The 22,775-nt window shown below is 39.4% G+C and overlaps 1 protein-coding gene across 1 annotated transcript in view; it reads left to right on the top strand.

The window, feature by feature from the left end:
* The first annotated feature begins 3,842 nt into the window (after positions 1 to 3,842).
* The window catches only part of LOC128704262 (lysine-specific demethylase 7B), a 67,931-nt gene continuing 48,998 nt past the window's right edge, over positions 3,843 to 22,775 (top strand). Inside the window, 4 exon segments of the mRNA XM_070102921.1 lie at positions 3,843 to 3,951; positions 9,721 to 9,806; positions 10,839 to 10,956; positions 21,782 to 21,942. Of these exon segments, the coding sequence (XP_069959022.1) occupies positions 3,854 to 3,951; positions 9,721 to 9,806; positions 10,839 to 10,956; positions 21,782 to 21,942 (463 nt within the window). The 5' untranslated portion in view covers positions 3,843 to 3,853.

Here is a 22,775-nt window from a genome sequence, read left to right on the forward strand (position 1 = left end):
CTGTTACATCACTGGTATGTGGTGACTACTGTTACATCACTGGTATGTGGTGACTACTGTTGCATCACTGGTATGTGGTGACTACTGTTACATCACTGGTATTACCTGGAGTTTACCTGGAGAGAGTTTCGGGGGTCAACGCCCCCGCGGCCCGGTCTGTGACCAGGCCTCCTGGTGGATCAGCGCCTGATCAACCAGGCTGTTGCTGCTGGCTGCACGCAAACCAACGTACGAGCCACAGCCCGGCTGATCAGGAACTGACTTTAGGTGCTTGTCCAGTGCCAGCTTCAAGACTGCCAGGGGTCTGTTGGTAATCCCCCTTATGTGTGCTGGGAGGCAGTTGAACAGTCTCGGGCCCCTGACACTTATTGTATGGTCTCTTAACGTGCTAGTGACACCCCTGCTTTTCATTGGGGGGATGGTGCATCGTCTGCCAAGTCTTTTGCTTTCGTAGTGAGTGATTTTCGTGTGCAAGTTCGGTACTAGTCCCTCTAGGATTTTCCAGGTGTATATAATCATGTATCTCTCCCTCCTGCGTTCCAGGGAATACAGGTTTAGAAACCTCAAGCGCTCCCAGTAATTGAGGTGTTTTATCTCCGTTATGCGCGCCGTGAAAGTTCTCTGTACATTTTCTAGGTCGGCAATTTCACCTGCCTTGAAAGGTGCTGTTAGAGTGCAGCAATATTCCAGCCTAGATAGAACAAGTGACCTGAAGAGTGTCATCATGGGCTTGGCCTCCCTAGTTTTGAAGGTTCTCATTATCCATCCTGTCATTTTTCTAGCAGATGCGATTGATACAATGTTATGGTCCTTGAAGGTGAGATCCTCCGACATAATCACTCCCAGGTCTTTGACGTTGGTGTTTCGCTCTATTTCGTGGCCAGAATTTGTTTTGTACTCTGATGAAGATTTAATTTCCTCATGTTTACCATATCTGAGTAATTGAAATTTCTCATCGTTGAACTTCATATTGTTTTCTGCAGCCCACTGAAAGATTTGGTTGATGTCCGCCTGGAGCCTTGCAGTGTCTGCAATGGAAGACACTGTCATGCAGATTCGGGTGTCATCTGCAAAGGAAGACACGGTGCTGTGGCTGACATCCTTGTCTATGTCGGATATGAGGATGAGGAACAAGATGGGAGCTAGTACTGTGCCTTGTGGAACAGAGCTTTTCACCGTAGCTGCCTCGGACTTTACTCTGTTGACGACTACTCTCTGTGTTCTGTTAGTGAGGAAATTATAGATCCATCGACCGACTTTTCCTGTTATTCCTTTAGCGCGCATTTTGTGCGCTATTACGCCATGGTCACACTTGTCGAAGGCTTTTGCAAAGTCTGTATATATTACATCTGCATTCTTTTTGTCTTCTAGTGCATTTAGGACCTTGTCGTAGTGATCCAGTAGCTGAGACAGACAGGAGCGACCTGTTCTAAACCCATGTTGCCCTGGGTTGTGTAACTGATGGGTTTCTAGATGGGTGGTGATCTTGCTTCTTAGGACCCTTTCAAAGATTTTATGATATGGGATGTTAGTGCTATTGGTCTGTAGTTCTTTGCTGTTGCTTTACTGCCCCCTTTGTGGAGTGGGGCTATGTCTGTTGTTTTTAGTAACTGAGGGACGACCCCCGTGTCCATGCTCCCTCTCCATAGGATGGAAAAGGCTCGTGATAGGGGCTTCTTGCAGTTCTTGATGAACACAGAGTTCCATGAGTCTGGCCCTGGGGCAGAGTGCATGGGCATGTCATTTATCGCCTGTTCGAAGTCATTTGGCGTCAGGATAACATCGGATAGGCTTGTGTTAATCAAATTTTGTGGCTCTCTCATAAAAAATTCATTTTGATCTTCGACTCTCAGTCTGGTTAGCGGCTTGCTAAAAACTGAGTCATATTGGGACTTGAGTAGCTCACTCATTTCCTTGCTGTCATCTGTGTAGGACCCGTCTTGTTTAAGTAGGGGCCCAATACTGGGCGTTGTTCTCGATTTTGATTTGGCATAGGAGAAGAAATACTTTGGGTTTCTTTCGATTTCATTTATAGCTTTTAGTTCTTCCCGCGATTCCTGACTCCTAAAGGATTCTTTTAGCTTAAGTTCGATGCTTGCTATTTCTCTGACCAGTGTCTCCCTGCGCATTTCAGATATATTGACCTCTTTTAGCCGCTCTGTTATTCTTTTCCGTCGCCTGTAAAGGGAGCGCCTGTCTCTTTCAGTTTTACATCTACTCCTCCTTTTTCTTAGAGGAATAAGCCTTGTGCATACATCGAGTGCTACCGAGTTAATCTGTTCTAGGCATAAGTTTGGGTCTGTGTTGCTTAGTATATCTTCCCAGCTTATATCGGTTAGGACTTGGTTTACTTGGTCCCACTTTATGTTTTTGTTATTGAAGTTGAATTTGGTGAATGCTCCCTCGTGACTAGTCTCATTTTGTCGGTCTGGGGCTCCTCGCATACATGTCTGAACCTCAATTATGTTGTGATCTGAGTATATTGTTTTTGATATGGTGACATTTCTTATCAGATCATCATTGTTAGTGAATATGAGGTCTAGTGTATTCTCCAGTCTAGTAGGCTCTATTATTTGCTGGTTTAAATTGAATTTTGTGCAGAAATTTAAAAGCTCGCGTGAGTGTGAGTTTTCATCAGAGCTGCCTCCTGGTGTTATTACTGCAACAATATTATTTGCTATATTCCTCCATTTTAGGTGCCTTAAGTTGAAATCCCCCAGGAGCAAGATGTTGGGTGCAGGAGCTGGAAGATTTTCCAGACAGTGGTCAAGTATGTGGTGACTACTGTTACATCACTGGTATGTGGTGACTACTGTTACATCACTGGTATGTGGTGACTACTGTTGCATCACTGGTATGTGGTGACTACTGTTACATCACTGGTATGTGGTGACTACTGTTACATCACTGGTATGTGGTGACTACTGTTACATCACTGGTATGTGGTGACTACTGTTACATCACTGGTATGTGGTGACTACTGTTACATCACTGGTATGTGGTGACTGCTGTTACATCACTGGTATGTGGTGACTGCTGTTACATCACTGGTATGTGGTGACTACTGTTACATCACTGGTATGTGGTGACTACTGTTGCATCACTGGTATGTGGTGACTGCTGTTACATCACTGGTATGTGGTGACTACTGTTACATCACTGGTATGTGGTGACTGCTGTTAATCACTGGTATGTGGTGACTACTGTTACATCACTGGTATGTGGTGACTACTGTTACATCACTGGTATGTGGTGACTACTGTTACATCACTGGTATGTGGTGATACCACCCACGGGATGATTATTGGCTTATATTAAATAATAAATTGATCAAACTACCACCAATCCTCATTTTTTTATCCCTATATAATACTGCTTGTATGTGAACTGTAAAAAAGTGAATTAATTTGTATAAAACTTAACTTAAAAGTAAATAAACTATCTATGTATGTAGTTTACCCTGGAGCGAAATATTGTCGTGAAAAGTTCGTTTACATATAAGAAAGTTTATTGACATTTTTTAAATAATAATTGAGAAATAAATAAGTTAATTGAGTACAATTAGAGTCGTATATCTTGAATTACTTAGATGTTAACGTATAAATTAAAAAAATAAATTAATATAAGTATTTTACATTATTAAGTACCACAGTGATGGTAACTTTGAAGCATCTGCAGCATATGTTATGCAAAGATTATAATGCCACTTTTTTTTATATCGTAAATTATGGGTAGTTTTAATTAAAAATAATAACAGTATGCTATGATAATTTAGACATTAGCTGATATGTAGTTGAAGATCCGGAATGTAAGATTTTGTAATATATATCAAGAGCGTGTTGTTTTGAGGAAAATGGCGTTGGACGTAATTTATTGTTTATGTGGCCAATCCACGGATTTGTCCCGGTTTATGATACAATGTGATATTTGTAAAGACTGGTTTCACGGGAGGTAAGATTACAGTTAGTGTTAGATAAGTGAGAGTAGTGTATTAGAGGTGTGTGTTAGTTAACAAGACTGCTGCACTCACTGCCTCACACTACCTCGCCTCCACCTCTTATTAATCTCCTCCAACTATCACTTACTCTTACTTAAAGACACTTCCTGGTGACTTAAAGTAATGTTTTTTACGAGTTGTTAGTGTAACGGTGGTGAAATTTTTGGGTTATTGTGTGGTAGAGGTGTAAGTGTGGTAGAGGTGTGAGGTCACGTAGGCCCAGTCTCTAACACCATTATCACATTTCTCCAACATTTAACTCTCTTTAGTGGCGAAACGTTTCGCCTACACAGTAGACTTCTTCGGTCAGATACAGAGGCATCAGTAGTAGTGAAATAAAGATGATGTAATCTGTCCATCAACCTTAGAGAAAAAGTGAGGTGGTCAGTCTCTCAGCCTCCAGGCTTAGGGACTAAGTAATTACTTTACAATAATTACATTGTTACGTAATTACGGTACAATATTAATTTTATTGTCGTACATTGCTGCTCATAAACTCTTGGTAATTATTATTGAGTTTGATAATCTACTGACACATTATCTAGCTCTGCTCTTGCTTTTTTGCTCTCTCTCTCTCTCACTCTATCACTTTTTTATTCTCACTTTCTGGCATGCTCTCACTTGCTTTCTCTCTTGCTCTTTTGCTTTCTTGCTGTCTCTTAATCTCGCTCAATTGCTCACTCTTTTCTTTACACAAGGGATTTACAAGATTTGGTTTATTTAGAGCAGAGCTGTAACCTACGTCCATTTATTTAAAAGCCATTTTGTTTTGTTATGAAATATGCAAATTGGGAACAGAATGAAGTTGAAGCAATCTGTGGGCCAGCAATTTAATTTGGTCAACTGACTTAACTTTGTTGATGTCATTATATTGTACAAACATTGTCGAGACTTGAGTCATCTTAGGATTAAATGATCTCAGATGAAGCAGTGTTCTGGAGTGTAGTTGCTTGTTTGGTGCCCGTCTTGTGTAGAAGCTCACTTCTCGCTGTCTTCTGGTACTTTGACAGTATTTGCCTTGTACATGAGTATGGCCACCCACATCCCTCCTTTATTGAGGGCTCTGCTGAAATGACAGGTCTGTCCAGGCTGGGTCCAGGTAAAAGATGAGTCGTCTTACTCTGTTCTCTATTCTGTCAAATCACAGATGAGACAGAAGGCAGACAATCCAAGAAAGTGGAGTACACTCAAGGTGTGAGTACTTAGCATCGATAGAATCTTGCAACCTCTACTGTTGAGCAGATACGAGACACGCCTAAGTGCCATAAGCTTCCCTCTGGCTGCTTTGTTCAAGTAAGATTCACAATATGGTTCTTCATAGTCACTTTTGAGTCAAATTTCACCCCAAGGATATCAACTGCATCCCCAGGTACCAACACTCTCCCATTCATTCTTACCAATGCTCCAGCATTACCATCATCATACCTAGAGACCATCATCATTTGTGTTTTCTCAGAAGCAAATATGACCTACCATCATTTTCCCCAGGCTGACATAGCTGTAAACTGGTGATTGATGTAACTTAGAGGAACTGGCATTTTCTCTCGGATAAGTAAATGTCAGATCATAGTTGTCTGCATATGCATGGGATTCTGTGATGAAGAATGTCACTCTCTCTCATACTCTCATTCTCCCTCTCTCATACTCTCATTCTCTCTCATACTCTCATTCTCTCTCTCATACTCTCATTCTCTCTCTCATTCTCTCTCTCATACTCTCATTCTCTATCTCATACTCTCATTCTCTCTCTCATACTCTCATTCTCTCTCTCATACTCTCATTCTCTCTCTCATACTCTCATTCTCTCTCATACTCTCATTCTCTCTCTCTCTCATTCTCTCTCATTCTCTCTCATTCTCTCTCTCTCATTCTCTCTGTCTCTCATACTCATACTCTCATTCTCTCTCATACTCTCATTCTCTCTCTCATACTCATACTCATTCCTCTCTCTCTCTCTCTCGCTCTCTCTCTCATACTCTCATTCTCTCTCTCATACTCTCATTCTCTCTCTCATACTCTCATTCTCTCTCTCTCATACTCTCATTCTCTCTCTCTCATACTCTCATTCTCTCTCTCTCATACTCTCATTCTCTCTCTCATACTCTCGTTCTCTCTCTCATACTCTCATTCTCTCTCTCATATTCTCTCTCTCTCTCATACTCTCTCTCTCTCTCTCTCTCTCATACTCTCATTCTCTCTCTCTCATACTCTCATTCTCTCTCTCTCATACTCTCATTCTCTCTCTCTCATACTCTCATTCTCTCATACTCTCATTCTCTCATACTCTCATTCTCTCATACTCTCATTCTCTCATACTCTCATTCTCTCATACTCTCATTCTCTCATACTCTCATTCTCTCATACTCTCATTCTCTCATACTCTCATTCTCTCTCATTCTCTCTCTCTCTCTCTCTCTCTCTCTCTCTCTCTCTCTCTCTCATACTCTCATTCTCTCTCTCATACTCTCATTCTCTCTCTCATTCTCTCTCATTCTCTCTCTCTCTCTCTCTCTCACTCTCATTCTCTCTCATACTCTCATTCTCTCATACTCTCATTCCCTTTCTCTCATACTCTCATTCTCTCATTCTCATTCTCTCTCATACTCTCATTCTCTCTCTCATACTCTCTCATACTCTCTCATACTCTCTCTCTCATTCTCTCTCTCTCATTCTCTCTCTCTCATTCTCTCTCTCTCATTCTCTCTCTCTCATACTCTCTCATTCTCTCTCTCTCATTCTCTCTCTCATACTCTCTCTCTCATACTCTCTCTCTCATACTCTCTCTCTCATACTCTCTCTCTCTCATACTCTCATTCTCTCTTTCTCATACTCTCTCTCTCATACTCATACTCTCATTCATTCTCATACTCTCATTCATTCTCATACTCTCATACTCTCATTCTCTCATACTCTCTCTCTCTCTACACAGGGTTTGACAATTGGTTAAGGATCCCTAGCTTTATTGACAGCTATTTACAGGTTAAGGATTCCCTAACTTTATTGGCAAGCTAAGCTATTACCTACATCAGCTCATTTGAAATCATTTTTATTGTTATGAGACATACAAGTAGGGAACAGGATGAAGTTGGAGCCATCTGTGGGCCAGCATTTTCATTTGATCAACTGACGCTATCTCGTTGACGCCATTATGCTGTATTTAATGTGTTCCATACTCAGTCATCCTGGGTATGTATGATCTCAGATGGAGTGATGTTCTGGAGAAGGGTACAGCCAGAGTAAGTTGCTGCTTTCTGCCCGTCTTGTGGCATAAAAGCTTGTTTCACGCTGTCCTCAAGTGGATCCAAGTGTGGTATTTTGACAATATTGGCCTTGTACATAACAGTAAGGCCACCCACATCCCTCCTATGTTGAAGGCTCCTGCTGAAATGACAGATCTATCCAGGATGGGTCCAGGCGAGAGATGAGGCGTCTTGCTCTGTTCTCTACTCTGTCAAGCAGTCGCAGATGAGAGGGGGGCAGGCAAACCAAGAAAGTGGAGCATACTCAAGGTGTGAGCGTACTTGTGCCTCGTACAGGATCTTGCAACCCCTACTGTCAAGCAGATGCGAGATACGGCGAAGTGCTGTAAGCTTCCTGGCTGCCTTGTTTGCAAGATTTACAACATGGTTCTTCATGGTTAGTTTGAGTCAAATTTCACCCCTAAGGATATCAACTTCTCTCCAGGTGCCAACATCGTCCCATTCATCCTTATTACTGCACCAGCATTACCATCATGGTGCCTAGAGGCGATCATCATTTGCGTTTTCTCAGGTGCAAATGTTACTTGCCATCTATTTCCCCAAGCTGATATAGCTCTCAGCTGGTGATTGATGTAAGCCAAGCGCAGCTGGCATTTCTTCTCTTGGATAAGTGAATGTCAGTGTACAGTCGTCTGCATATGCATGTGATTCTGGGATGAGATGAAGAAGGTCGTTGAAGTAGACATTCCATAACAGTGGACCCAGCACACTTCCTTGTGGGAACGCTTGCCCCAATAGGATGCCTTGCTGATTCCGTTCCCATTGAGGACTACAGTTAGAGATCTACCATGAAGGTAATCACTGAGGAGACATAGCGTAGAGCCTGCAATTCCCAGTGCTTGAAGTTTCGCTAAGAGGCCCTGGTGCCACACCCGGTCGAAAGCGCCAGCAATGTCCAGTGCTACCACACAGCTGACTTTGGATTCATCCAGTGACTGGTGCCACTTAGTGGAGAGGTTTAACAACAGATCAGCAGCAGAGTAACCTCTCTCTCTCTCTCTCTCTCTCTGTCTGTCTCTCTCTCTCTCCTTCTCTACTCTCTCTCTCTCTCTCTCTCTCTCTCCATACTCTCTCATACTCTACTCATCTCTCTCTCTCACTACTCTCATCACCTCCTCTCCATACTCTCTCATACTCTCATTCTCTCATACTCATACTCTCATTCTCTCTCATACTCTCTCATACTCTCATTCTCTTTCTCTCATACTCTCATTCTCTCATTCTCTCTCATACTCTCATTCTCTCTCTCATACTCTCATTCTCTCTCATACTCATACTCTCATTCTCTCATACTCATACTCTCTCATACTCTCATTCTCTCATACTCATACTCTCATTCTCTCTCATACTCTCATTCTCTCCACCTCTCATACTCATTCTCTCTCATTTTCTCTTCCTTTCTTTCTTGGTGGTACTCTGTCATCCACTGGAACACCATCTTGTATCCCTTCCTGTTCTTTTAGTTTCTGTATTTCTCTCTCATGTGGAACTGTGTTGAATGCTTTCTTGCACTAAAAGAAGATGCAGACCTCCATCCCTGTCCTTTTTTTTTTCCAGATAACTCCTCTCCTACCTAGGTACTTTGGTGCCTTTCTCTCTAAAATCTTCTCAAAAACTTTTGATAATATGCATGTTGAAGATAAGGGCTATAGTTCAGTACCACTTGTAGCTAAAATGAAAATGGTATATAGTACTGACAGGTTGATAAGTAAGACATATGCAACAGTTGGGTATCTTTATTCCAAAATGTTTTGCCTACTAAGCAGGTTTCTTCAGTCAAGTAGAAAAGCATAAGCAGAAGCAGTAGAGTTTTGAAGACTATGTAATCGGTCCATCACCCTCAAAGATGTAATTTTGAGGTGGTCAGTCAATCAGCCTGGAAAAATTTTGCTCCATAATCTGGAAAAATGTTGGTGTGCAGCCATCAGTAACAGCATGGTTGATCAGGCCCTTATCCACTGTGAGGCCTGGTTATCGACCAAGGCATTTACCCTTGAAACACCATTCAGGTATACTCCAGGTATACCATGACTGGAACAGTGCTACACAGATAAACATTGAACTAGTTAATGGTCCAAATCAGACGTGGTCCTGGGTTTCATTCTCCTATGTTTGGGTTATCTGTGTAAGATCTCCATCAGTTTCACCGACAACTGTTATATTTTTTAATAAATTGAAGGTAAACAGCATTTTACCAGGGAGTTCATAAAGCCTTGCTTTGCTGTACATTTATAACACTTCTGTAGTCTTATTCCTGCCCCTTTGTTGAGCAGTACCACTTGTTTTTAAATATAGTTTAAAAGTTCGAGTTGCCGGTAAACGAGTACATTACTAAGCGAGGAGAGGTTGTATTGTATTTTGCTTTATGTGTATGAAACACTTCAGTATTCCCAGCTTGTGTTATTACTGTGATTGTATTTCCCAATTTGGCATGTGCATCAACACTGTTTTATTGCATTTCAGATGTGTTGGAGTACGAGAATATCAGGCAGTAGACATCGACAGATTTCACTGTCCGCGCTGTGAAGCATATAATGGCCCATCAGTTTGTAAGCTGCTGAGATTCATTGCTCAATTTAGAAAGAATAGTTGTACCTGTTGTTTATTTACCGTCTGAATAACATTTTCATTTCAAGATACGGTAGATTATTTTCATTAGTGTGAGTTTCAGCAAATTCAGGAACACTAGCATTCATATGTCAAGATCTAAAATATGATCCACACAGGCCACTAATATTTAGATATTGTGTATCAAAGTACTGTTTTTTTTCACTTCTCATAAATGGATTAGTAAAGATTTTATATTTGTATAAGGAACCACAGTACAGGTGGGGCTTGAACTCATGGCAGGTGAGTTGTAAAACTCTACGCCAGCATGTAAGTCACTGGGCCAGCTGGCTACAGTAAGATTCATCCAACTTGGTATATTTATACACCATAGGGAGGTTAGCATGGGTCCCACTGTGACCACAAATGCAAGTTTTTATAGATTAATCTCCTGCCAGAGTGGCCGTGACAAACTCTAGTTCAAGTCCCCTCAAAGCCGTCGTCAGTCATGGCTTTGTTGAAGTATTTCATTTTATTGTTTAGCCAGAGCACATCATCATATGACTATCATCACCACCAGCTGATTTTCCTGACAAATTTAACAATAACAGCAATGATACTTTACTGTAACTGGAAAGATATGTGAATAATAACTAACACTTAATAAAGTGTTTTAATGAAATTGGGAAACCTTTATGAATGACAGTGTTTCATTTAGTTTAGCAACTTTTTGAGGTTAATGATTTGTAAAACCTTGTATACAAAATATAAAAATTTATTTCTTTGCAAAGGTTACAATGTGTGATTACATTTCATAATTTGATTGGTACAAAGAAAGCCACTGTCATGCCAGGGCATTTTGAGTGTAACATTTATAAATCTTTCCATACTTTATTAAAGTACTTTATTTATTCCAGTATTTTATTACACATTTATATTCATTCTTAAATTTTCCCTCTTGCCAAATTTATTTATCTTTTTTAATTACAGTATTTTAAGCTTTTTTCATGCAAGCTACATTATTTGCTTTTCAGTAAAAGCCCGTCTAAATTGGCATCGTCACGATTACTCGGAGACTGATGCTGCGTCCAAGCCAGTGCAGACCGGCACGCAGGTTTTTATCAAAGAACTCAAAACTAGACATTTCCCCAGGTATGTAAGTATTTAGTCATTCAAAGTTTATCTGTTGGAAATGCAAACTAATTTAAGCAAAGTGTAAGGTTTTATTTGTTTTACAACTACAGCAAACCTTTACGTTATAGTACATTTTTCCATCAAATATACTGTAGAAAAAAAAAAGTGGTTTGTACCTCTAGTAGAGTATTGTGTACAAATTTAACTTGCATGTAGTGTCTTTCTAACAAAATAATTTTTTTAAGGTTCCTTTATACAGGTCCGCCATCACAAATCTGGCAATCAGTTATTCGGTTCCTTCAGTTATTATCGGCACTAATTTTGGCTAGCATAATTTCAAATTTCCAGGGTCGCCACACCAACCTGCTGGTACTGTTTGGTGGCGCTACTTGCTGCATAAGTCATTCCAATTTCTTTTTCTCCATTTATTGTTTTAACCTGCTTACTTTTAGCCCTAGCCATGGTTCCAATGAATAAAAGAAATGCTTCTCATTATGTAAAGCACCTACACAGTACATTATCCATTAAAGATAAGGTGGCTTTGAAGCCACTGTCGGTTGCCATGAGCTCAGTCTCATGAAGCAGGAGAATATGCTTTATTATTACACTAATATCAACACTACAGCTTATTTGCCTATCACAATTGATCTAATATGACATAAGAAACAATATTAAGAACATAAAACATGTTAAATACTCCAGAATGAATAATATTTGACATAACACCGAGCAGTTCGACAGAAAAATAAAAGGAAAAATAAAAGCACTAATGATGCAATCATAAAAATGCTAGATCTGCTTTACACAGCATTGGAAAATAAGGAATATCCACTAGGAATTTTTATTGACCTAAGAAAAGCTTTTGACACAGTAGACCACGACATCCTACTCCACAAACTTGACCATTACGGTATAAGAGGCCATGCGCTTGCTTATTTCAAATCTTACCTTACTAATAGGTATCAGTATGTCACCATTAAAGACACAGCATCAACAACATGGCCACTTGATACTGGAGTTCCGCAGGGAAGTGTCCTTGGTCCCCTGCTCTTCCTCGTATACATCAATGATCTTCCAAACGTATCCTAACACCTGAAACCCATTCTCTTTGCTGACGACACGACTTATGTCATCTCTCACCCTAATCTTGCCACCCTCAACACCATTGTTAACGAGGAGCTGATCAAAATGTCGACTTGGACGACAGCCAATAAACTTACGCTTAACACTGACAAAACCTACTAGATTATGTTTGGTAGCAGAGCAGGAGATGCACAAGTTAACATTAAGATCGACAACACTCTAATTACCAGACATAATGAGGGCAAATTCCTAGGCCTATACCCTGACAACAACCTGAATTTCAGCACCCATATTCAACACATAACCAAAAAAGTATCCAAAACGGTTGGGATCCTCTCCAAGATACGATACTACGTGCTGCAAAATGCCCTTCTCACACTATACCACTCACTTATTTATCCATACCTCACCTATGCTATTTGTGCTTGGGGATCAACTGCAGCAACACACCTAAAGCCAATAATAACCCAACAAAAAGTTGCAGTAAGAATAATCACTAAATCCCATCCCTGGCAACACCCCCCCCCCCCCACTCTTCATAGATCTAAACTTACTCCCAGTTCAGTACATCCACACTTACTACTGTGCAATCTACATCTACAGGACCAATATCAACCTTGACCTAAAATGCTTTCTTGATAGTTGTGACAGAACCCACAGGCATAACACCAGACACAAACATCTCTATGACATTCCCCATGTCCGACTAAACCTTTACAAAAATTCAATGTATGTCAAAGGCCCTAAAATCTGGAACACCCTACCTGAGAACTCTAGAACTGCAGACACATTCATCACCTTCAAAACTACCATTAGAAAACATCTTATCTCCCTGATACACCCTGTCAACTAACTACACGAATACCACCTGGTGGTTCACACTTACACTCACTCGCCCATTTGACCATAAACAGAAATATTAATCTCAATCTTAAAATAATGAATCCTGTGATACTCCAATACTGAAACTATGTACTGTGCCAAAACAAAAGCATTCACATTGCTAAACTCACAAACTAGTATTTAGTCACTTAGCCATAATACCAACTTACCTCATAATTTGTAATATTTTAAAATTAAGAATTAAACTAAGTCTGCCCGAAATGCCTAGCCATGCTAGGTGTTCTAGTGGTACACTCTGTAATCATTATTTTACTACATGTAAACCACACAATAACCAAATTCTGTAAACTCAGCATTGTAATCATTATAGAGAATAATAATTATAGAGTGGTTGGTACTTTTGTTTAATAAATGTATGAAAGAGGGGAAGGTACCTAGGGATTGGCGGAGAGCATGTATAGTCCCTTTATATAAAGGGAAAGGGGACAAAAGAGACTGTAAAAATTATAGAGGAATAAGCTTATTGAGTATACCAGGAAAAGTGTATGGTAGGGTTATAATTGAAAGAATTAGAGGTAAGACAGAATGTAGGATTGCGGATGAGCAAGGAGGTTTCAGAGTGGGTAGGGGATGTGTAGATCAAGTGTTTACATTGAAGCATATATGTGAACAGTATTTAGATAAAGGTAGGGAAGTTTTTATTGCATTTATGGATTTAGAAAAGGCATATGATAGAGTGGATAGAGGAGCAATGTGGCAGATGTTGCAAGTATATGGAATAGGTGGTAAGTTATTAAATGCTGTAAAGAGTTTTTATGAGGATAGTGAGGCTCAGGTTAGGGTGTGTAGAAGAGAGGGAGACTACTTCCTGGTAAAAGTAGGTCTTAGACAGGGATGTGTAATGTCACCATGGTTGTTTAATATATTTATAGATGGGGTTGTAAAGGAAGTAAATGCTAGGGTGTTCGGGAGAGGGGTGGGATTAAATTTTGGGGAATCAAATTCAAAATGGGAATTGACACAGTTACTTTTTGCTGATGATACTGTGCTTATGGGAGATTCTAAAGAAAAATTGCAAAGGTTAGTGGATGAGTTTGGGAATGTGTGTAAAGGTAGAAAGTTGAAAGTGAACATAGAAAAGAGTAAGGTGATGAGGGTGTCAAATGATTTAGATAAAGAAAAATTGGATATCAAATTGGGGAGGAGGAGTATGGAAGAAGTGAATGTTTTCAGATACTTGGGAGTTGACGTGTCGGCGGATGGATTTATGAAGGATGAGGTTAATCATAGAATTGATGAGGGAAAAAAGGTGAGTGGTGCTTTGAGGTATATGTGGAGTCAAAAAACGTTATCTATGGAGGCAAAGAAGGGAATGTATGAAAGTATAGTAGTACCAACACTCTTATATGGGTGTGAAGCTTGGGTGGTAAATGCAGTAGCGAGGAGACGGTTGGAGGCAGTGGAGATGTCCTGTTTAAGGGCAATGTGTGGTGTAAATATTTTACAGAAAATTCGGAGTGTGGAAATTAGGAGAAGGTGTGGAGTTAATAAAAGTATTAGTCAGAGGGCAGAAGAGGGGTTGTTGAGGTGGTTTGGTCATTTAGAGAGAATGGATCAAAGTAGAATGACATGGAAAGCATATAAATCTATAGGGGAAGGAAGGCGGGGTAGGGGTCGTCCTCGAAAGGGTTGGAGAGAGGGGGTAAAGGAGGTTTTGTGGGCAAGGGGCTTGGACTTCCAGCAAGCGTGCGTGAGCGTGTTAGATAGGAGTGAATGGAGACGAATGGTACTTGGGACCTGACGATCTGTTGGAGTGTGAGCAGGGTAATATTTAGTGAAGGGATTCAGGGAAACCGGTTATTTTCATATAGTCGGACTTGAGTCCTGGAAATGGGAAGTACAATGCCTGCACTTTAAAGGAGGGGTTTTGGGATATTGGCAGTTTGGAGGGATATGTTGTGTATCTTCATATGTGTATGCTTCTAGACTGTTGTATTCTGAGCACCTCTGCAAAAACAGTGATAATGTGCGAGTGTGGTGAAAGTGTTGAATGATGATGAAAGTATTTTCTTTTTGGGGATTTTCTTTCTTTTTTGGGTCACCCTGCCTCGGTGGGAGACGGCCGACTTGTTGAAAAAAAAAAAAAAAAAAAAAAAAAATAGAGAATAAACTTTGAGTTTAATTGAGTTATGAAGAGGATATGGTAAACAAATACCATTCTCCTATCCTTGTCATGGGGACTTATATTAGAGAAAACGGAGTGTAGCACAGGGCTAACTATGATATACACTCGTACTCCACCGTAAACTTAAAACAAAAAAGTTATTTTCTCTCTATAGATTATCACACACAGCAGCATATGTGTAGAGAACCTAGGATAACCCCAAAAAAGTCAACGTGGCTTATTTTTATTACCTGGCTTGGGTTAGCCATATATGATTTTTGGTAAATATTCGATTCCCAGCCAGGGTAGAAACATTAGGTGTGTTTCTTTACACCTGTTGTCTATGTTTACCCATCAGTAAATGGGTACCTGGGTGTTAGTTGACTAGTGTGGGTGTTATCCTGGGACACTGACCTAATTTTCTTGAAATACTCAGCATAACAAGTGCCTTTTTATACAGTAGTATGTCACTGATGTCAGCTAGGCCTGTATACCTTGTACATGTACGTGTAGTAAATAAAGATATTATTATTATTATTATTATTATTATTATATTATTATTTTCTCAGTTTGTTGGGTTATCTTATTCAAACTTGGGCAATGTATGATGGAAAGATACTTCTTCACGTACACCAAAAAAAAAAAAGAAATCAGACCATAAATAGCGGAGTTCACTTCTCAGCCATTAGCGGCCGCTTAGCGGTATATTTTTGTATGGTTGTTATGGTTATATTCTCATTTTTTCGGTCTTATTTGATAGAATGAAAGATATATTACAGAAATAAATATGATTTTGATTGCTTTCATGACGGAAAGTACCTTGAAATTGCGCTCACAGTAGCAAAAATGTTCTATTCTTTAGCGTATGTACACCAAAAAAAAAAAAAGAAATCAGACCATAAATAGCGGAGTTCACTTCTCAGCCATTAGCGGTCGCTTAGCGGTATATTTTTGTATGGTTGTTATGGTTATATTCTCATTTTTTTCAGTCTTATTTGATAGAATGGAAGATATATTACAGAAATAGATATGATTTTGATTGCTTTCATGACGAAAAGTACCTTGAAATTGCGCTCACAGTAGCGAAAATGTTCTATTCTTTAGCGAAGCTCAAGAGTAAACAAATGACGTCACCGTCCAATACCTGTCCGCCTGCCAGTCTAAATTCCAATATGGAGTCAAGAATGGATTGACATTATTTATACAATTATTACAATAATGCAGTAGTCTGCATAACAGTAAATCTATTTTTTGTGAATAAAAATTCCAAATGGTAAGCAAGAGTAATATAAGAGGGGCCTGTAGCCATGACTATTGAACAGAGAAAATGTTATTTTAGTGCCAGGAATATCTGCATTGTTTATTCTGGACCCTATTTTGAAATTGGCATCTGTTGAAATTTGTGTGAAATCGGCCAAATTGCCAATTTCTGACCACTTTATTGGGTAGTTGAAATAAGTGAATGGGTGGTTTCTTGTACTCAGTTGACAGACTAGAAGTAAATAAGTTTATTCAGGTATACACAAATACAGTTACATAGATTATCATACATAGCAGTGTATGTATAGAGAACCTTGGATAACCTAGAAAAGTCAAAGTGACTTATTTCCAGTACCTGGCTTGGGCTTGCCATATATGATTTTTGGTAAATATTTTTTTTTCTCGGTTGTTTGTGGGCTATCTCATTGAAACTTGGGCAATGTATGATGGAAAGATGCTTCTTAATATACAACAAAAATAAAAAAGACGGACGATAAATAAGGGAGTTCCCTTCTCAGCCATTAGCCGCCTCTTTGCAGTATATTTTCGTATGGTTTTTATGGTTGTATTCTCATTTTTTGGACTCATTTGATAGAATGGAAGATATATTACAGAAATAGACATGATTTTGATTGTTTTCATGACGAAAAGTACCTTGAAATTGAGCTCAAAGTAGCGGAAATGTTCGATTTTTGCCGATGTTCAATGAACTATGTAAGTCAAGTTGGTTAATTTTATTAAGTGTATTCTAACCTAACCACTCTGTAATTCGGCAAACTCAGTAATCCGGCACACTACAGGCCCCAATGATGCCGGATTTGTGATGAAGGACCTGTAGTATATATAATGTACAGTAAAGGCTCAATTTATCCACCATTCAGTCAACTGAAACTATAATTATTTCAAGAATATCTACTTTGAGTGTTATTTACATGACTACATGCTCTTCCAAGAAACCACCTTGGATATTTGTGAAATTTCCATTTTCTGGAAATAAATGACAAAAAACTGTGTTCCGATATACAGTAGTAAGACTAATGGTATAAAATTAAATAAAAATAGCTATTAATTGTTAGAAATAATCCATTGCCAAAATCAGATAAGTGTGATAACACAGTACGTATATATTCCACGGAATTAAAATATATCATGGAGTACTTTCAGGAATCACCTTGAAACTTTTGCTTCTATAAACCATGGTACGGGTGGGTATTGAACTCGCGGCTAGTGAGTCCAACTAGTTGGACGAATCTTATTTGTGTGATAAATGGTTTGAAAACTGGCAAGTTGATGATGAAGACACTTATTCAGCATATGGGAAACTTTATTAAGGAAATGTTTTGCCACACAGTGGCTTCTTCAGTCCAGTACAAAGCAGAGAGGGGTAAGGAGAGGAGGAGTTTGAGGTAATCAGTCCCTCAGCCTGGAATCGATGTGTTCAGTCCATCAGTCTTGTAGAAAGTATAGCATATGGCCACAGAAGTGGCTCATATACTGTAGACAGGCGAGTCAAAGCAGGAAGCGGGATCACAGTGGAACCATCCACTAATGTAAGTAGGTCTTTGTCCAAAGGTTGGACAAGTATTGAAGAATTCATCTTGTCAGTTTTCAAACCATTTATCACATTTGTCAGACACTGCAACATCATGGAAACTTGGTATGCTCATTTTTTAGTTACAGATGGGTCACAAAATGTGGACTGCTTTTATGATGCCTGCTTTCTTTTGGATTAGCAGAAAATGTGTATTTTGAAAACCATCCATAGGATTTTGTTCAAAATGTACTCACTGTATTTTCACTCTCAGATCTCTTATCTCATAAGTGCTAAAATTAATGAGGTCTAACACAGTCAAAGCAGAACACATGAAGACGGAGAAATTGCATTTTTCTTGCAGTGTTAAAATAACTTAAAAATCACCTTCAATTCTGGTAACCTTCTGAAGGCATAAGAAGCGAGCTGCTACACTAATGTAGCTGTGATACTAACTTAATCCTCCTCTACGCACCACCACCTTCCTGTTCTTCCACACCTTGCACTACAACAGCAAATGTTTACTGTAAGATGTTGGATGATAAATGGGTGAATCCAATACCCATGAGATTGAACTGCTCTTCCATCCACAGGAAGTTACCCCCCCTTCCTTCCCTAATTAGAGGGTGTACAGCATTAGTATGGATGAAGCATGACACACTCCAGGCGGGCCTCCCCAGAATCCCTTACATGAAAATAAATTCTTCAAATCAAAGTGTGCTGCTGTTGATGAGGTTTTAAAATTAGTGAATATTAGTATTGGGAAGAGATACAAGCTTAAAAGATAATGAGTCTCTTGAAGTGGTTATCACTTATTCTTTGCTGATGACAGTACCTTTTGGCAGATTTCTAAATGAAGTTGCAGAAGTTGGTGGATGAGAAAAAGTAATGTAGGCAATGAAAGGTTACATGACAGACAGGAAGGAAGGTATATGAAAGAGACGAGAAATAAATGATTGCAGTCTGAATGGGTGTGGATGTGTGTGTATATATGACTCTGACAAGACAGCAACTGTATGAATGACTGTGAGTGTGTTTCCTTTTTTGGGTCTCCTTACCTTAATGGAACATGGCCAATATGATAAAAAGATTGTGAGCTGTTGTGCATCATAGACTAGATGAGGAAAGGACAGTAGCTGAGTGTTTAAGAGAGTGTTTCAGAAAGTTGTTTATTACTGGATACATAATAAGGTAATGTATCAGAGTACAGTGGAACCTCGGTTGCCAACTGCATTACTTGTTGAACAAATCAGTTTTCAAACTTAGAAATTTGAGAAAAAAATGTCCTGGTTTTCATATCTTCTCTTGGGTGTCGGCTAACAGTGTGAAAGGCTCAGGTCATGGGCCTACAGAATGTGCAATTTAAAATGAGTTGACAGTGCAAGGGCCTTGAAATTGAAACCCGTACTTGTTTATTGTTCTCAAAACTCACGATTTTTTAAGAAGAACAATGTTATGAAAAACAGATTGGCTGGGTAACAAGACAGTTTTTTTTATTGAGTGGGTTCATGAGGTTTTTGCTCCCACTGTCAGGATTTGTTTTATATGGTGTGCACTTACCACATAAATGCATTCTCTCATATCTAGGCCCAAATTTACTGCTCACAGCTTATCTGAGTGAGCTGAGCTCATGATATAATACTACGGCTTGGGCCCTAGCTTCAAGCCTGAAGAACTATGAGATGGACCCTCAAAGGGTTAAAAACAGTTGCCACTCAGGGCCCTTTTACTTATGGATAATGATTCTGCTTACCCTCCAAGCTTGGAAAATGAGTTGCTGGATGAGTTCAGTTTTATAACTGCGAAGTTCCTGCCTCCTAACACCACTCCTCTCGTCCAGCCGATGGACCAGAAGGTCATTTCTAACTTCAAGAAACTACACCAAAGTAGTTTTTGAAAGGTGCTTTGAAATCACTTCAGAAACAAATTTATCCCTCAGGGAGTTCTGGAAGGAATATTTCAATATTTTCACCTGCTTGAGACTTGTAGACAAAGCCTGGAGGAATGTGTATTCCAGGACTATGCAGTCAGCATGGAAGAAATTGTGGCTTGACTTTGTGGCAGCCAGGGATTTTGAAGGCATTGAAGATGAGCCTGAGCCGGTAGAGGATATTGTGTCCCCAGGGAAGACCTTAGCCCTGGAGGTGACTGATGATGATGTGGAGGAGTTGGTGGAGCACATAATGGAACTCACCACAGAAGAACTTGTAGACCTTCAGAAGGAGTAGCAGCAGATTGCAGCAGAGTACCTATCACCAAGAGGAAGAGGAGGGAAGGGATGATGTGCCCATTGCACTTGTCAAGGAAATGTGTGCTAAATGCATGAAGTGCAGGAGTTTGCTGAAAAATACCATCCAGACAAAGCAGTGGCCATCTGTCTCTCTGAAATGTACAATGAAAGTGTAATGTCTCCATTTAGACAAGTTTTAAAATGCAGCCTGAAACAAACCTCACTGGACAGGTTTTTAGTGAAACAAAGAACCAGTGAGCCAGAAGAAGGTATTAGTGGTGAAAAGAGACAAAGAAGAGAAACAACACACAAAGCACAGTTGCCTGACATATTAATAGGTGACGACTCGCCTTCCAAGCAGTAACATAACCCCTTCCTCTCCTCCACCTCCTGCTTCCAGTATGCCATTAACTCTCCTCTGACAGGTAAGAGGCAGTTAAATTTTCATTTACTGTACAGCATTTCAAAGTTTCTTTTAGTATTCATTTTTACAGTTTTATGTAGTACAGTGTAGTAAGTATATTTTTAATAAATTATTATTATGTCATTTGGGATCTGGAACAGATTTGGTTGTCCATTTTGGTTGTCAAATTGACATTTGGAACGAATTAATTTCGACAACCGAGGTTCCACTGGATAGTGATTACAACACTTTGTGGCCTTTGAATGATGCATTGAAGTAGATATAGACATTAGAGATGTCATGTTTGAGGGCAGTATGTGGTGTGAAAATTATGCAGAGAATAAGAAATCAAGAAATTAGAAGATGTTATGGTTGTATGAAAGGCTTAATTCAGAAGGTAGAGAAGGGTTAATCGAGATGGTTTGGCAATTTAAAAAAATAGAAAGAGCATGATAGGTTGACCAAGATGGTGTATAACTCTGGGGTGGATGGAAATAGTAGTAGATGTCATAGGAAAGGATGGAAGAAAGCTGTGAAGATTTTAACATGTTAGATTTGAGTGAGTGGATACATGTGGTTTTTGGGATTCGACGTTTTGACCAGACTCAAGCACTGAAAGTGAGGGGTGGATGGGGATGTCATGAATTTTTGGGTCATTTTATTATTGTATAAAAAGGGAATACAGTGCCTAACATGACCATACCCCCGGCCGGGATTGAACCCGCGGTCATAGGGTATGGTTTGTTTGCAATCGTGTCATTACGATTTCTTGAGTCATGCCTAACATGAGATTGTGCCTAATGTACTGTTTTAAGCACTGTGCTGTATACTTAATACAAAATATTTTATTACTGGGCAATTTTTCTGTCGGAATGTTTTGTATTTGCTACTATGATGCCTAGTATAGTTCAGAATTTTCCCATGTGCTTGATCTTGGCCTACCACTTCACTTTTTATCTTCTGTGTTTCCTTACTCATTCATTTAGAGGTCCAACAGTCTGGTGCTGAGGCGGTGGCAATTTCTGGATGTCCTCTGTAAAATTTAGCTGCTGCTTTCCTCTGACTTAACACCTTGAACATGTAGAAGAACTGATTCTATTTTTTTTATAAGTGTATGTGCAGATACATATCTATGGTCTGATTATGATATTACAGAATTTAATGTTGTTATGTATCTAAAAAGTATTTATTAAATATTATGATCTTTACATTGCTATGTTATAAATATTGTGTATGTCCTTCATTAGAGTTTCATATTTGATTAAATGTGCATTTGCTCTCAGTTCTGAACACACACACACACATGTATATGACTTTTTTTTTTTCTAGTTCTGAAGATGTGGTCTGTAGACTTAGAGGACAACAGCTTACACTGCCACATATTATCGCTAACGGTTTCAACAAACCTATTTTGGTTGAAGATAGAAATGGGCTGGATCTCATCGTGCCCCATGACTCCTTTAATGTCCTGGATGTTGAGAATTATGTTGGTAAGTGAGTACAACAATAAATCTTACTGATAATTTTTATATTTTTATACTATGTTATGTAGGTAGTAGGTTGGTAGACAGCAACCACCCAGGGAGATACTACCATCCTGCTAAGTGAGTGTGAAACAGAAACCTGTAACTGTTTTACATGATGGTACGATTACTGGTGTCCCTTTTTTCTGTCTCAAACACACTGGATAACAGATATATCTTGCTACTTCTACTTAAACTAAGGTCACACTACACAGGCATGCACATGCATACATACACACATATAGGTTTTTCTTCCTTTTCTTAATAGTTCTTGTTCTTCATTTCCTCTATTCTCCATGGGGAAGTGGAAAAGAATGCCAGGAGCACTGGTCTTGTAACCCCTTCTCCTGTAGAAAATGCTAAAAAAGAGTAGAAGAAAAACATTATAAAACTGGTATGCTTGAATGTGCATGGATGTAGTGCATATGATGAGAAAGAGATGATTTCTAATGTTATGAATGGAAAGGAGGAGGTAGGCGAGTTTCAGTTGGGAGAGAGAAATGGGATTAAGTCAGGAGTATCTGAGAGTGTTAGAGCTAGGGAAGGGGTAGCAATAATGTTGAAGGATCAGTTATGGAAGGAGAAGAGGGAATATAAATGTATAAATTCAAGAGTTATGTGGATTAGTATAAGGGTCGGATGCAAAAGTGGGTCATAATAAGTGTGTATGCACCTGGAGAAGAGAGGAGTGTAGAGGAGAGAGATTTTGGGAGATGTTAAGTGAGTATGTAGGAACTTTTGAACCAAGTGTGAGTAATATTTAATTATTGAGAGAGTAATTGTGGTAGGGAGAAACATTT

This window comes from Cherax quadricarinatus, chromosome 84, assembly GCF_038502225.1.
Source record: "Cherax quadricarinatus isolate ZL_2023a chromosome 84, ASM3850222v1, whole genome shotgun sequence".
NCBI classification, from domain to species: Eukaryota; Metazoa; Arthropoda; class Malacostraca; order Decapoda; family Parastacidae; genus Cherax; species Cherax quadricarinatus.